General features: G+C 39.2%; 1 protein-coding gene across 2 annotated transcripts in view; it reads left to right on the top strand.

The window, feature by feature from the left end:
- Positions 1-12,676, top strand: part of Bbox1 (gamma-butyrobetaine hydroxylase 1) — a 51,047-nt gene extending 38,371 nt beyond the window's left edge. For both annotated transcript variants that reach the window (XM_021231233.2, XM_005064806.4), the window contains exons 5-8: positions 1,931-2,036; positions 6,893-7,089; positions 9,241-9,407; positions 11,936-12,676. In XM_021231233.2, the coding sequence (XP_021086892.1) occupies positions 1,931-2,036; positions 6,893-7,089; positions 9,241-9,407; positions 11,936-12,096 (631 nt within the window). In that variant the 3' untranslated portion in view covers positions 12,097-12,676. The remainder of the gene's footprint in view (positions 1-1,930; positions 2,037-6,892; positions 7,090-9,240; positions 9,408-11,935) is intronic.
- Positions 12,677-16,851: the final 4,175 nt, after the last annotated feature.

The raw sequence follows: 16,851 nt of genomic DNA, 5'->3' as shown, positions 1-16,851 counted from the left end.
TACAAGAGCTAATTCCAGGACAGCCTCCAAAGCCACAGAGAAATCCTGTCTTGAAAAACCAAAAACAAAAAATTAAATTAAAAACCTATAAGCATCAAAAGACATTCATTCACATGGGGTTGGTGAGACAGGACAGTAGTTAAGAATACTGGCAGCTCTTGCCATGGACTCAGATTCAGTTCCCAACACTCACATTAGGAGGTTCTCAACCACCTGTAACTCAAGTTCCAGGTGACTTGATGTCCACTTCTGGCCCTGAAGGCACTACATGCAAATGGTGCTCATACTCAGAAATGCACACATATACATAATATAAATAAATCTTCTTTACAATTACAAGAAAATGAAAAAAGAATCTATACGATACATGAAAGTTTTCACAAATCAGATTCATGACAATAGTCTGCTATCCTAGCTATATAATGAACTACTAAGATTCAACAAAAAAATATAACTCAATCTAAAAATAAGGAATTTGGGCAGATAATTCTACAGAGATGCAAAAATACCCAGCAAACACATTATGAGATATTCAATATAATTAGTCATTAGGAAGATATAAATCAAAAACATAACAATACAACATTAACTGGGTATGCTATGATAACAATGTTAATAAAACCAGGCACTATAAAGTCTACGTGTGGGTGAGAGTGACTTAAAAGCCCCAAACCTTGCTACTCAGAATGAAAATGGTACAGATGTTACAGAAAATAGTTTGACCATTCCTCAAAAATATAACACAGAACAGTTACATACCTTCCATTGTGCTGTATGGATATATTTTAAAAACTAGAAACAGATGCTTAAATAAGTGCATGTACACATGTGTCCAGACTGGCACTGCGTGTAACAACCAAAAAGCAGAGGCAGCCCGAATGGACACACCAAGGAAAATTAGATAAGCACATTGTGTTCTCTCCATACAAGTAAAACAGGGTTTAGTCACCCAGCAGAACACAGTAGGATGTTCCAACTATAAAGCAAAGTGCTGTGATAAGATATTCTCTAACACCATGAATGGATTTTGAAAACATTACGCAGATTGAAAAAAGTCAGGCACAAAAGGACAAACACTGTACCATCTCTCATGTGTTAAATATTCAAAATAGGTAAATACATAAAGACAGAGAGTGTATCAGTGGTTCTCAAGGATCTAGAAGAGAACAGAGTGAGAAGAAACTGTACACTTAGGTGAGAGCTTTAAACTGTCACTTTTCTATTGCTGTGATAAAACACCATGACCAAGGCAACTTACAGAAGGTGTGGTTTATTTGGGCTTCCATTTCTAGAGGGATAATAATCCATTGTGGCAGCATCAGCAGGCATGGTATCATGAACAGGAAGCTCAGAGCTTAGAGAAAAGTGCAAGTAGAATAAGACCTTAAGCTCTCAAAAGCTACCCCAGTAGAATAATTCCTTCAGTGAGACCATACCTCATAAACCTCCCAAGTAGCACCACCAACTGGAGACCAGCTGTTCTGATATCTGTGCCTGTGGGGGACATTCTCATTCAAACCCCTAAACAGTTTTAGCTATGAATGGCCAAATAATTTTAGATTCGCTATGCTGAGTAGTGCTGCTACCATTTGGACGTACTATGTGCCACAAACATGTTCATTTTTAAATTGTTCACTTTATTCTGTATGAATTTTCTGTAGCAAGTCATGTGATCTCCTACCAATTTTATAGGACAGACTATGTGTATTGTTCTTTTGTGTCCTGACAGGAGAAATACAGAAATGCCAGTTCTGAAAGAGTCACTTAAGAGAAAGAAAGGTTAAACTCCTTTTTCTGGCTCTTAGTCATTATGTTAATTGTTTCATAAAATGGAAAGTTTCCATTTCCCCTCACAGAGCAAATGCATTATAGCACATTTCCTCTGGCTTAGTGTCAAACTTTTAAAACACATGTTTCTTGTATTTTGCAGACACACTTGGCAAGTGCAGGACAAGATTGATGCCAACAATGTGGCTTATACAACTGGGAAGCTCAGCTTCCACACTGACTACCCAGCCCTCCATCATCCACCTGGGGTAAGGTGAGCTTCAACACATTTTCCACAGGCCAGGCCAAGGAAAAATGTTCTCCTGAACTGTCTAGATTATGTAGCTAACCACTGGATTTGTCTTATGTGCATCTTCTTTTCTGAAACAAAATCTGAGCTCACAAACATCTCATGCCTAAGTCCTGAACATCCTCACTTTTTAAAGGGAAAGGGACATTTTTTCACTCATCTTATTAAAAAATCAGTTCTTTGTTTCTTCTTGGAAATAATTATTGGAGCATTTTGCTTTGCCAAGACAGATTTTTAAGACAGCAATATATCTTGAGATGTTTCTGCACATATATCACTCCCATGAGAGTTGAAAAAGAATGAAATATGGACACACAGTGGGAAGTCACATGTCCATCACTGGCATCAGCAGATGAATTTAAAGCTTTGCAAGTTGGGGTTTTTTGAGCTGACTCAATTGATAAAAGCATTTTCTGCACAAACATAAAAGACCTGCATTCAGATGCCTGTCACCCAGGTAAAAAGGTATGGGTGAGTATATGTGTCTGTAATCCCAGTTCTGGGGCATTCCAGTCAACTAGTGAGACTGACTGGTAAGATCCAGGTTCAGTGAGAGATTCTGTCTCTAAAATTAGGTGGAGAGTAATTGAGGAAGATACCAGTGTTGACTTGTGGTGCACACATACAGAGAGGGGGGAGGGAGGGAGGGAGGGAGGGAGGGAGGGAGGGAGGGAGGGAGGGAGGGAGGAGGAGGGAGGGAGGGAGGGAGGGAGGGAGGGAGAGGGAGAGACCTACCCAATTTAGCAGCTTAAAAGCCAATAGAGGAAGACCACTTGGCATCCTGCTTGAGTCTACTCATGCACACATATGGGCATGTGCACACCTTCACATCACACGTGTGCATCACACAAACACAAGGTTGAACTGATGGACAGTACATGTGAAATTAAAAACTTAACAGAATACTGCCTGTGTGTGTTGCTCAATGATGACACTGCATACATGAGACTCTGTATTCAATCCCTGATAGTGACAAAGAATAATACTGAATGCTTATTATTATTATTTTAATAGATGACTAAATATGCAGCACATATGTTTTTACTATCGGACTGTGCTCAGCCCAGCGGTTATTGTTTTCGGTCATCTGGCTCTTGTCAATTGCTAAGTTGCCTAGGAAATAGCTCGTTTCAGATGATGCTGAGATGGTTTTCCTCTGCTCCCCCTAGTCTATCATTTTTCAACAGGCTAGCCTAGCAACATCTTTCAACAGGCAGCTGGCAACACTTTCCTTGGAGAAGCCAAAGCATACGTGAGTCCTTGGGACTTTGGCCAGTAATTAGCATAAGGTCTCTTCAGTGATGTTTCATTGATCAAAGCAATTAATGAGCCTAGCCCAGAATGAGGAGATAATAAAGTGGGATGCTCACATGAAAAACTGCAAAAATGCATTGTAAAGGGGTATCGGCAGAAGGAGCAGAAAAACCATGCTAGTATTGGAAGCCCTCTCCTATCCTACCCACAAGTTTCCTTGCCAAAGAAGATGCATCGTGCATAACAGTTTTATCGAGGAGATTCCTGACTTTGTCTCTCCATCTTTACATATCATCAGCTTTCAAACCAAATGCATTTTTACAAAATCATTATTTTCTTAAACCAAAAAGTAGACGGTCAGGAGACTAAAGAGTGTCTAAATTGAACTGAACTGAAACAATCACATACAAATCTGTATCTTCAGAGATAGATCAGAAGTTGGACAAGTCTTGAGTTAATTAAGAATAAATGTGCCAGCCGGGCGTTGGTGGCACACGCCTTTAATCCCAGCACTCAGGAGGCAGAGGCAGGCAGATCTCTGTGAGTTCGAGACCAGTCTGGTCTACAGAGTGAGTTCCAGGACAGCCTCCAAAACAATACAGAGATTCCTGTCATGAGCCAAAAATCAGAATTAATTCCTTTTGGTCATCATCTTAACTAAACGTGTTTTCTCTGTGCCCTGCTTGACAGAATTAGTTGGTCTAATGTTGGGCTTTATATGTTTTAAACTGTTATATTGATTGTAAAACACCATATTGCTTCTCTGAACCAAATCATGACAGAGAGATTACTCCTGTGATCACCTGTTTGGTTGGGAGCTAGAGAAGAGAAACAATGAGGCTTGTTCTGAATGTGGTACAGTGCCACCAAACCACCCAATGCATTCCACCTGCTAACAATTGCTTGGAGATCAAATGTAGAACGACTTAAAAAATGGAGTTGAATAACTTGAAGTCCTGCTTGAAGTTTTAAATTGTGTTTTACTCTTTCAGAATTTAAGTTTGTTTCTAAGTTAAAACTAAAACTCTAAGAAAAATATTAAATGCCTCCCTAAATATACCTAAAATATAATACAATATTTTATGCTTTCTCAGAGTTTTCCATTTATTTACATGATCTCTCTTAGAAGTCCTTTAAGGTTGACAAGCCTGATCTTGCCCTGCAGTTTTAGAAGAGGACACAAAGTAGAAAGTTTTTCTAGGATTACTACTAACAAACGAGGAACCTGGACTGGAACATACATCTCTGCCTAGATTTTTGACACACCAGCATGCTCCAGAACTGAGTTACTAATTTCCGTAATCTGTGATTTGATAAGTCATTTGTAGACATTGACATATTTTACAAAACTCTTCAAGGGCAGTAACTGGATCTTGTACTTCTTTATATCTCAAAACATAAAGCATTTTCTGTACAAACAGAGGCAGGAGAGAGCTGCTCTAGAGAAGCCACAGAGTGAAGTATGGCAAAGGAGGTGTCAATGGCCAATTATTTTCGGTTGTCTTTAAATAATGACCCCTGACATGCTTTCATTCTAACAGATGGACACACATAGACCATCTGTCTTATTGAGCAGCCTCCATTTTGAATTATGAAAAGTTTTTAATACCAAAGTTTAATCTTTTCTTTAACAAATAGAATAGGTAAATGTCCTTTTCAGTATGTTCGAAATGATCTGGAAAATGAGTTTCATAGTGAAGGTTCAACTTGATCAGGATGAGGAGGCATAACATAAATGATACACAGATGTGACTTTGCTAACTTTTGTCTCTGGACCAAAAGTCACATGCTTCCATAAGGAAAGATTTAGAAAGGAATTTTTTTATTCTGAATGATTTATGTGAAACAAAATTGGATTTTATACATGACAGGAGTATACTGAGCTTTTGGGTTAGTGGTGGAAATATTGTCAGACTTCATAATCTATTTTCTTTTATAAGATTGTATTAAAATATAACCAGACCAAAGGAGACATTGTTTGGCCTAGTCATATGTAAAAGATATCTACTGGCCTATTTAAAGTCAACATTTGAATCAGCGAGCTCACGACAGCAAAATCCAAAAGAATTGAGCTGCTATGATTCTCTTGGGGACAGAGCTGTGTCCTTGTTGTGTGTTTTGGAACTCTGTAGATTTTCAGCTGACATGTCAATTTCTCTCTTGCTTCATCACGTTGCCTGATCTCTCTTTGACCTGCTGAAATGAGTTTTCTATACTGGCTTGATCAAGAAATGCATATATTTTTTCAAGGTTAAAATTTACCTCCATTTAAATATTGAATCATTATTTATTTGTTTGAGATATCTTCCAACATTGGGAAATTGTGCATATTTACATAAACACGTAAGACTGGATTTTCTTCCTTTTGGTTTTTTGAGACAGGACTTCTCTGTGTAGCCTTGGATGTTCAGGAACTCACTTTTTAGACCAGGCTGGCCTTGAATTCAGATCTGCCCACTGCCTCTCCAGTGCTGGGATTAAAGGTGTGTGCCACCAATGCCCAGCAAGACTGGATTTCTCTTTTTTTTTTTCAATTTAAATTTAAATTAGAAACAAGGTTGCTTCACATATCAATGCCCGGTCCCTCTCCCTTTCTCTCCCCTCCTCCCACACCCTCCCACCAACCCCCCAGTACCCCCTAATTTCCCTAGAGAGGGTGAGGCCCTTCCATGGGAATGTCCATAGTCTATCATTTCATCCAGGGCAGGGCCAAGACCATCCCCCCAAGAGTCCAGGCTGAGAGTGCATCTCTCATCGTTGGATGGGCACCCAAATTCCATTTGTATACCCGGGATAAATACTGATCTACTACCCAAGGCCCAATAGACTACCTAGGCCTCCTCACTGACACCCACATTCAGGGGGTCTTGATCAGTCCCATGCTGCATTCCCAGCCATCAGTCTGGGATTCAAGAGCTAATCCTTGTCAAATCAGCTGTTTCTGGGGGTAAAACAAGTGGGATTGTAGGCCATCTGCCTCTGTCTCCTGAGTCCTGGGATTAAAAGTGTCACCACCACTGCCTGTCCTCTATGGCTAGCTAGTGGCTTAGGTGTGTAACTAACTAATGGCTTAGTGTGTGTAACTAACTAGTGGCTTAACTGTTAATAGATGTGTGGCTTGCGAGTGGCTCTTAGCTCTGCATTCTGATCACCAGGCAAGCTTTATTTGTTAGATTACAAACAACACATCACTACAGCCACCTCTTTTCATTCTAATTCTTTTATGCAACTCAGGTCTTAACCATAGTCCTCTGGCCAGCTTAAACCTGGCTCCACTGTTGCCTTTCCTGCCTATAGCAGCATGCTGTGCTCCCTGCCTCCAACTGGTGTAATCTGTGAACTTTATTTGTATGCCTCAACTGCAGCAGCCTTGAATTATACCACATTATTGTAAGCAACATTTCATCTCCCTAATTCCCCTCAATATTGATATCAGAAAATAGATGTTTTTAAGTTTATTGACTTCTTCCCTATTTGCATCTTTTTAAAATATTTAACATCGTAGTTTTAGAAGTGGGTGGGTGCCATTATCTTGACCTATTTCTCCATTTCTCCTTCCAGGTTCAGTTTCTGCACTGCATAAAGCAAACAGTCACAGGAGGAGATTCTGAAATTGTGGATGGGTTTAATGTGTGCCAAAAGCTCAAGGAGAAGAACCCTCAGGCGTTCCACACTCTGTCCTCCACCTTTGTGGATTTTACAGACATTGGGGTGGATTACTGTGATTTCTCGGTGCAATCTAAACACAAGATAATAGAGTAAGTAGTCTTATAAATTCCCTATCGCTGAAACAGCTTTAAAAAGCTCAAGGAGAAGAAACCTCAGGCGTTCCACACTCTGTCCTCCACCTTTGTGCATTTTACAGACATTGGGGTGGATTACTGTGATTTCTCGGTGCAATCTAAACACAAGATAATAGAGTGAGTAGTCTTATAAATTCCCTATCGCTGAAACAGCTTTAAAAAGCTCAAGGAGAAGAACCCTCAGGCATTCCACACTCTGTCCTCCACCTTTGTGGATTTTACAGACATTGGGGTTGATTACTGTGATTTCTCGGTGCAATCTAAACACAAGATAATAGAGTGAGTAGTCTTATAAATTCCCTATCGCTGAAACAGGTTTAAAAAGCAGAAAGCTTTAAGTCCAAAGCTTTGGTTTAATATGTTGCTAGAAGAAAAATGCCATTTAAAAAATCACCAAACAACATGAAATTTTTTCTCAATCAATATTAAATTTTTGGGTACCTAAGAATTCATACATATTTCATTTTTTGTATAAACTCTGCTTGAAAATGAGATTGATTAAAACTGTTAGAAAGTTTACAGCTGGAAGTGAAAGAATATAAAAGAGAATATAAATGCAGGAGTTAAGCCCTGTCAACCAGGAACCGTTGTTTTCTTCTTCTTAGCTTTGTCATCTATTTTTGGCTTCATTTTCAAAGATACATCTCCCAAGCTCCAAGTTTTTCATCATCCTTCGTGCTAGCAACCACAGCACAAGGCTAGTATTTGTATTTCAAAAACTATGGCACATCTGGACGACTCCCTGCCCAGTCTTGTCTACGTCTGTCCATGAGACAATCACCAGTATGACCTACCAGCTGCTTGGCCATAGCTGGATCCCATGTGCATCTCTGGAGCAGAATCTGTCTCATTTTAGCCACATGGACTAAGAATGGAACATCCCTCAGAGAGTGCTAAGTCAGCAGAAATCATAATTATGCGCTACATAGATTATTTAGTTTTATACTTTTTTTAACTTCAATGTGAGTACATGATGAGAAACATTATTCTCCTTGACAGGGTTGGTCCTTAATTCTTAATTAGGATACTTTCTTCTGTTTTCTTTTTCTTTTTTAAATTCTCCCTCCCTCCCTCCCTCCCTCCCTCTCTCTCTCTCCCTCCCTCCCTCTCTCTCTCTCTCTCTCTCTCTCTCTGTGTGTGTGTGTGTGTGTGTGTGTGTGTGTGTAGGTATGTATCTGTGTATATAGATGTATATATGTGAGTGTTCATGTGAAGGCTGGAGTATGTTTTTCAATTGTTCTTTTGAGACAGGGTCTTTCACTGAGCCTCACAAACAGAAAGCACTTTGCCATCTGAGGTATCTCCCCCACCCTATTTTTTCCTTTAACATTATTTAATCATGATTTTCTTGAACATAAAAAGGGCACTGATTAAATTGTTCATTTGAAAATTGCCTTGTGTGTTGCTGCTTAGTACTTGGGAAGCACCAATGGGAGAAAGAAAAAAAAAGATCCCTGGCCTTATAGAACTTAGATAGTGGGGGGTAAATTTTTCAGCCAAGTTATAATTAGTGTTTAAATAGAATGCACATGCTCCAAAAACAAAGGAAAGCAGAGTTCAATTTTGTGATAACAGGGATTTGTAGCTCTACCGACTTTGTAAGGAAGAAACTTGCATTGTCAAACATTCTTGACAGACTTCAGCAAACTGCCGAACATACATATATTTTATGCGTAGAAATAGATGATTTTCTGAAGAAGTTAGATGGAAAATGTGGAGAAAAGATAAGTTTCAAAAATAAGTTTTAGATAAAAATAAATCTCTAAGGTGCTTCTTTGGTGACTTGTGAGATGAGAAATTTCCCCATTTGGAGATATGGTACCTTTATACAACTCATGTTGTATTCAGGCATGAGATACTCATGCCTCACACTTCCCACAAGCAGGTACAGCAACTCAAGTATCTTAGTTATAACCTGACAGCTAAATTCAAACACTACTTTTAAAAAATGTTATTCGGCACAATATGCATAATTATACATATATCTAAATATCACATCACCCCATTATGTTTAATTTATATGTTTCATGTATGCTGTATTTACAACAAACCTCTAAGAGAAATTGACCCTTATTTGGTGTTTATTTTGCCTATTGAATAAAACAGGTTGGATGATAAAGGCCAAGTGGTTCGCATCAACTTTAACAATGCAACCAGAGACACAGTCTTCGATGTCCCCGTTGAAAGAGTTCAGCCTTTCTACTCTGCTCTGAAAGAGTTTGTTGACCTCATGAACAGCAAAGAATACAAGTACACCTTCAAGATGAATCCAGGTGAGTAGAGGAAAATGATGTCCAGACTGGTACTACTATAGACTATTGATGAGCAGCTGATTTGCCTAAATAGAATATTCCTGCCATCTCCACTTCTAGGCTGTAGACTCCCCAGACTTAAAAAAAAGTCCTTTTTGCAAGCTATCTTGGAAATCTAGCTTATGAAATTTAAGAGCCTTCAATCTAAGGATACTTAAAAGAGATACTAGATGATACCTATGTCTAATCTTAAGACTGTTTTACATTTTCTGTCCTGATAGTCACCTTCTTAATAAGCTTTTTGAAAATTCTTGTCATCTGTGTGGTTTTCCTTATTTTATTAAAGCCATCATGGCTCAAACTCAAGAAAGGATGCTATCTTCTCTTACACCAAATTCTGTATTACATTAAGTATCATGAGCACAAGTTAGGTTCTAAGAAACAGTATAGAAATTACAATGTGAAAATCACCCACAGTCCTAAAAAGGTATATAGGAAGTGCAAATGAAGTTTATTTTAAATTCTTCTGTCTTGCTAAACAAAAATATCTTTGTAATTCCTACTTCAAAATACATGAGTAATGTTTATTGATAAAACTTACAAAAAAGAGTAATACTAAAACAAGCTGGACTCAGTCTATCCCAGTGACTTGAAAAGAATAAGGAAACATGGATAATGTTTCCAGACAATCTCTACTGACTAAATTGTCACCAAACTTGAGCCATTTTGTCTTCAATTAACAATAAAATTGGGTTTGTCATGTATATATTTTCAGATATGTATGTATTATGAGATAGCTAATTTGAGTTAATTATTAATGTACATTATTTTACATATCTATCAGTTTTCATTAAGGGAACACATAAGATCTACCTTCTTAATAATTACAGAACATCCTTATTAATTATAATCGCCATGTTGAGCATCAGATTTAAACATGAAAGTTTGCTTGCTATTTGCAATAAAAAGGCATAATTTCTCTTTATTCTTGCTTTGGTCTATTTGAACATTCTTTTTATTATTTGAATTAATTTTGAGACTTTATTTACTTCTCTTTTTAAATTTAATTATTTATTATTGTCAGAAGAGGACACCAGGATCTCATTATAGATGGTTGTGAGCCACCATGTGGTTGCTGGGAATTGAACTCATGACTTCTAGGAGAGCAGCCAGTGCTCTTAACCTCTGAACCATCTCTCTGACCCCTTACTTCTCTTTTTTGTGTGTATGAGGGTTTGCCTGAATGTTTTTCCATGCACTACAAACATACAATTCCCTAAGAGTACAGAAAGGGGCATTGCATCTCCTGGGGGTAGAGTTCCAGACAGCTGTGAGCCAACATGTAGGTGCTGGATATTGAACAAGCATCCTCTGGAAAAGCAGTACTCTTCACTGATGAACCATCTCTCCAGATCTTAAGCCCCCACCCTCCCCCACACACAAACTCATCTTTAGCTCCCAAGACAGACTTCAGCAATACTCAGACTTTATTCTCCTAAGTAGATGGGGCTAACTCATACTTTATTCTCCTAAGTAGATGGGACTACAAGCACACACACATACCACACCTACTTGAGTTGTTTTTAGAAATCCTCTTTGACATAATAAAGTAGATAAATAGATCTTGATAACTCCATAAAACCTTCAGCATGCTATCAGAGCAGCTTGATTTTAGGAGTAACACCATATAAAACAAACATCATGAGAAAAAATAAACAAAAAAAAATAATAGTAGGAGTTGGGATCCAAGCCTCATCATTTAATGGCAGAGTAACTGCTTTCTTTTCAGTATTTCCCTTTTTAAAAAATATATGTGAAATATGAAGAATGTAGACTATCTGACAAAAACAACACTATCCTTATAGTTACTTGAAGCTCTTAAACTGGGAAGCTTTTATATTACTGATTTTTCAAAAGTAGAACAATACAAAAGCTTTTCCAAAAAAATGTTTTATATAACCATGCCCATGATTGCCCATCAAGCTATGAAGTTCAAATATCCTGATGCATATGGGAACTGCTCCCTATAGCTGTGTACCACAAATGATCCTAGCAAGTTCCAGTGCACAGTTCCAGCCCAATAGTCATATGGACGACCCTGAAAAAATTAGAGGGGTCACAAAAAAAATCCAGTCAAGGATCTAGGAAAGGGACTGGATGTGATGAGAGGCACTGGCAGACATGGTAACGAGATATGAGAGAGTGGAGGGAGAGTAACTAGAATGCATTATCTACATGTAAAAACTGTCCAGTAACAAAATTCGTTTTTTTAAAAAAATCATAAGTTTGTAACTTTATTTACAAGAGAAACGTGCTATTTCTTGGTGTGAACTGAGTAGGGGTGACATCTCGGATATTACATTTTCTTGATATTTGCTTTCTTAATGAATACAGTACTTACTATAGCCACTATGGTAAGCAACAGATCTGAACATGGAGATTTTGTTATTTGTACCAGAATGTATAATTTCTATCCTGTAACTAATAATCTCTATCTTTGTAAATCACTTTAACACAAATTATTCATGTTGAAACTTTCTCCCAACTAGGTGATGTGATTACCTTTGACAACTGGCGCTTGCTCCATGGACGCCGTAGTTATGAGGCAGGAACTGAGATATCCCGCCATCTGGAAGGAGCTTATGCTGACTGGGATGTAGTGATGTCACGGCTGCGTATTCTTAGACAGAATGTCAAGAATGGGAACTGACTTTCCTGTCCTTAAATCTTAGTGCAAGTCTAATGACTGAAAGTTACTAGCTACAAACTTGTTATTCTCATATGATGATCAACGTCATTTACGTATCAATTTCTTTAAATATAAACATGCAATTTCTCTCATCAGAGTAGTCTCCCTTGCGATCACATTCAATGTCGTATTGGATGGCATGATAGGGGCCAACTTAAAGCATCCTTCTGTGTCGCATGTGCTCTGACTTCCTTTGCTTCGTGAGCATCATCAGAACACCTACAGTTAGTTTTGTATCAAACAAATCTTTCTGACAAACAAAGCTTTTGTATATGTAAACAAAGTTTGTGTTTTAAATCAAAGGTCTTAAAACATGTTCCTGCTCAGTTGTCTACATGGTCTCATTTTTTGTGACTGCAAATCATGATCCTTAGTATGCTTGAAAAAGTCTTTATATTTTAAAAGATCTCTTTTATTCCCGCATCTTAAAAGACTTTGTTGTCCGTGCTAACAGAGACCCCACTCACCTGGTAGTCCTGACATTGTTTGTAATACTTGAGTTATGATAATAAACCCAAGTATGCCTGATTTTAAAAAAAAATGTAGTCTCTGTAAATTTGTCTTGACTAAAGAAGTGCCTCCCCAAATGGATGGCACTAGAAGAAACCATCCTGAGTGAGGTAATCCAGTCACAAAAAGACAAACATGGTATGTACTTACTCATATATGGATTTTAGACCTGAAGCAGGGGAATGCCAGCCTACAATCCCACTGCCAGAGAGTCTGGGAAACAGCAAAGGACCTAAGAGAGATATGCATGGTTCCCCAGAATAGCAGAATGAGACAGGATCTCCTGAGCATGGGGAGAGGGAGCTGGGAAAAAGAGAGAGGGAGAAGAGGAGGGGAGAGGAGGACATTGGAGAGCAGGAAGGTTGAGTCAGAGGAAGAATAGAGGAGAGCAGGATAAGGATACCATAAAAGAGGGAGTCATTATAGGTTTGAGAAGAAATCTGGCACTAGGGAGATTTTCAGAGATCTATAAGAAGGACACCAAACTGACAAACTAAGCTATAGTGGAGAAGCTACCTTAAATGCCCTTCCCCAATAATGAGATTGATGGCTACGTTATATGTCACCCTAGGGCCTTCATCCAGTGGCTAATGGAAGCAGAAGCTAGAGACTGAACTAAACTGCTGGAACTCAGTTGCAGAGAGGGAAGAGTGATGAGCAAAGGCGTTCAATAACAGGCTGGTGAAACCCACAGAGGCAGCTGACATGAACAAGTGGATGCTCTTGAACCCGAGACTGATGGCTAAGAGGCTGGCATGGGACCAATCTAGAACCCCTAAATTTGGGTGTCAGTGAGGAGGCCTCAGCAATCTATGGGGCCTTGGACAGTAGATCAGTATTTATTTATCCCTGGCATACAAATGGACTTTGGGTGTCCATTCTACATCAAGGGATGCTCTCTCAGCCTAGACACATGGAGAAGGGCCTAGGCCCTGCCCCGGATGATATGACAGACTTTGGAGTTCTACCATGGAGTGCCTTACCCTCCCTGGGGAATGGAGTGGGGATTGGGGTGGATTGGAGGGGCAGGGGAGAAGGGGAGGGTGAGGGAGCTGGGATTGACATATGAAGCAAGCTTGTTTCTAATTTAAATTTAAAAAAAGATTAAAAAATAAAAAAGAAGAGCCTCCCATAGACTTTCAGCATTGCTGTCACCTAAGGATAGATCATTCCTCCTTATTCCTTGCCTTCAACTCATGAATTCTTGAAAGATGCAGACATCCTACTTGAGTGGACAAGATGTTTACTCACCTCTGGACAGTCCCACCAACTGATCTCAGCTTCCTGCATGACCACTAAGGACCCTAGTGATGGAACCCAGATGTCATAGTGCAGCATAAAGTTGTAGTCTGTTAAACCTCCTATTCCACGGGGATAAAGCAGCTTTGACATTCTGATTTCTGAGATTCTGGTATCACCAACATATTTCATTTTGTGTGCATTTGAATCTGTAAACGTTCTTTTTCTAGACATTTTTAAAACTTATTCATTTATTTTATATCCTGACTGCAACCTCCCCTCCTTCCTCTCCTCCTATTCCTTTCCCCACTTCTTCCCAGTCCCCCATACACCCCTCTTCTATATTCGATCAGAAAGGAGCAGGCCTCCCCTAAGTATCAGTAAAGCATGGCATACCAAGTTGTGGTAAGACCAAGCACTCTCCCACCACCATCTTCAGGCTGGACAAGGCAATCCAGCATGAGGAATAGGTTCTCAAAAGCCAGACAAAGTACCAAGAACAGCACTACTTCCAATGCCAAGAGTCCAACAAAGAGACTCAGATACACAACTCACATATATGCAGAGGACCTAGGTTGGTCCCATGCATGCTCCCTGGTTGTTGGTTCAGATTCTGCAAGTTCCCATGAGCCACGCTAGACATTTCTGTGGGTTTTCCTCCAAAGTCCCTGACACACACACTCCCACAGCCCTATCCTGGCTCCTACAATTCCTCCTCCCTCTCCTCAGCAGGACTCCAGGATTTCTGCCCAATGTTTGGCCACTGGTCTCTGAACCTGCCTCCCGCAGTCACTAGATGAAGGCTCTCTCCGCTGACAACCCAACAACTAGGGGATGGCTGTTTCACACTGCATCTACTGCTGCCATGAGTCTTAGCTGGAGCAATCTCTAGGATCTTTTTAAAAATTAATTTCAGTTAGCATACAAAGTAGAGAGTTTCATTGTAGTAACATCATCTTAATACATACTTACTTTCATTAGCTTCCCTTGATGTCTTGCTTCAATTCCTGTCTTGCTGTTTAAGGTTCTGAGCATTATGTTGAGTAAGATTGGAAACACTGAGAACCTTCACCTCATTTCTGATTTTAGAGGAAATCTTCCAGTCTTTCTCCATTAAGTATGATGTTAGCTATAGGTTGTGACAGCTGGCCTTTAATAGGTGGGGATATGTTTCTTCTCTTCCTAGTTTCTTCCAGCTTTTGATCATGAAGGAATATACAGGCTCTTTTCTGAATTCATTAAGTTGATGGTGGGCTTCCTGCCATAGCTTATTTGTGTGCTTCTTTAACATTTTATCAATTTGTGTATGTTGAGAGCATCCTCATATCCCACACAAAACCAATTCCGTCTTCATGTATGATCTTTGAAGTTCTTGAATTCAGTTTACAAGAATTTTAGTAATCAGTTTCATCTACATTCATCACAAAAATTAGTCACTGGCATTTTTGTTTTTTAATCCATCTCCAGACTCTGATAACTGAGTGCTGTAGTGGTCCTCTGTCTGGAATTATTCTCTTCCTTTTGATCCACTGTGTCAATATAAGTTCTTAACTGTAGCCCTCAGATCCTCCAGACCTAAACATTTTTTGTGGGTACCTATCCAAGTTTCCACAAGGGAGTGAAGAAAATATGATGTCTCCTAAACTATCTTATTTGTGACATGACTGCTTCACTGCTTTTTAAAAGCTATGTAATAAATGGTAACTGACAAATGAAAGAAAATCATATCCAAAACTCTCTTACCTAAGAAAATTTAGAATTGGGTAATGATTCTGTTTCTTTAGTATGTAATTCCTACAGGAATTCCTGTCAGATTGGTAGTGTCTTCAGAATAGCTATTGGGTTTGATCAGGAACAAGGTCAAGACTTTTCAGACATCAGTTACTGCTAGCTGTCACAAGAATTTCAATGTCATTCTAGTACATTTGCTTTCCGATGTCAGACTGTGTATTTAAATGTTGGATGCACTCGGGAGGCAGAGGCAGGTAGATCTCTGTGTGTTCAAGGCCACCCTTGATGGCAAGTAATATTTCTTCTTCCCAAAAATCAAAGCAAAACCCTATAGCTATCCTGAAGACACACCCAATCTTTGTACATACATCTGCAGGTATGTACAAAGCCTCTGCAGCTGGGTCAGTACACTGACATTTCTTGGGGAAAGCACAGCGATAATTTAGCTCACAAAGCATCAGTGACAATGGTTATTTTCAGTGTGACTCCCTGAGAATGAGAAGTTCAACTCAAACTTTCACTTACCCTATATATAAACAAAACCAGAGAGGGAGGAAGGATTGTAGGAGCCAGAGGAGTTGAGGACACCTCAACAACGCAGCCCATAGAATCAATTAAGCAGGGCTCATAGGGGATCACAGAGATTGAAGCAACAATCATGGACCCTATATGGGCCTGGGCTAGGCTCTCTCATATATGCTATAATTGTGTAACTGAGTGTTCTTTTAGGACTCCTATCAGGGGGAGTCAAAGGGGTGTCTCTCACTATTTTGCCTTCTCTTAAGACCCTCTTCCTCCTACTGGGTTGTCTCATCCAGCCTTAATATGAGGGGTTTGCCTAGTCTTATTGTAACTTGTTATAGCATTATTCAGTAGATATCTCTGGGAGGACTGCTTTTTTTAAGGAAAATGGAGGAGTGTATCTGGGGGTGAGAGGGCTGGGAAGAGTGAGGGAGGATAAACTGTGGTTGGAACATATGGGAGAAAAAATAAAATAAACCCTTAGTATATTTTTGTACTCACTGCTAATGTCTTCTCATTATACTGATTTCAATTATTTGAAAGCATTTATAACCAGTATACATCTGGCCACATAACAGGATGAACACTAGAAACATCACTTTCTCCAAGAATAAAAAGATAGGAAAATTCATTCTCTTCTATTTAGCAATTGCAAGGTTTGGATAATTTCCAAGTGAAACAGATCTGTACCCCAAAATTGTGCTTTGCTTGTTT

The sequence above is a fragment of the Mesocricetus auratus genome, unplaced genomic scaffold (assembly GCF_017639785.1).
Source record: "Mesocricetus auratus isolate SY011 unplaced genomic scaffold, BCM_Maur_2.0 Super-Scaffold_100004, whole genome shotgun sequence".
Taxonomy (NCBI): Eukaryota; Metazoa; Chordata; class Mammalia; order Rodentia; family Cricetidae; genus Mesocricetus; species Mesocricetus auratus.
The sequence above is the reverse complement of the archived record's forward strand: the minus strand, read 5'-3'. Positions and strand labels throughout refer to the sequence as shown.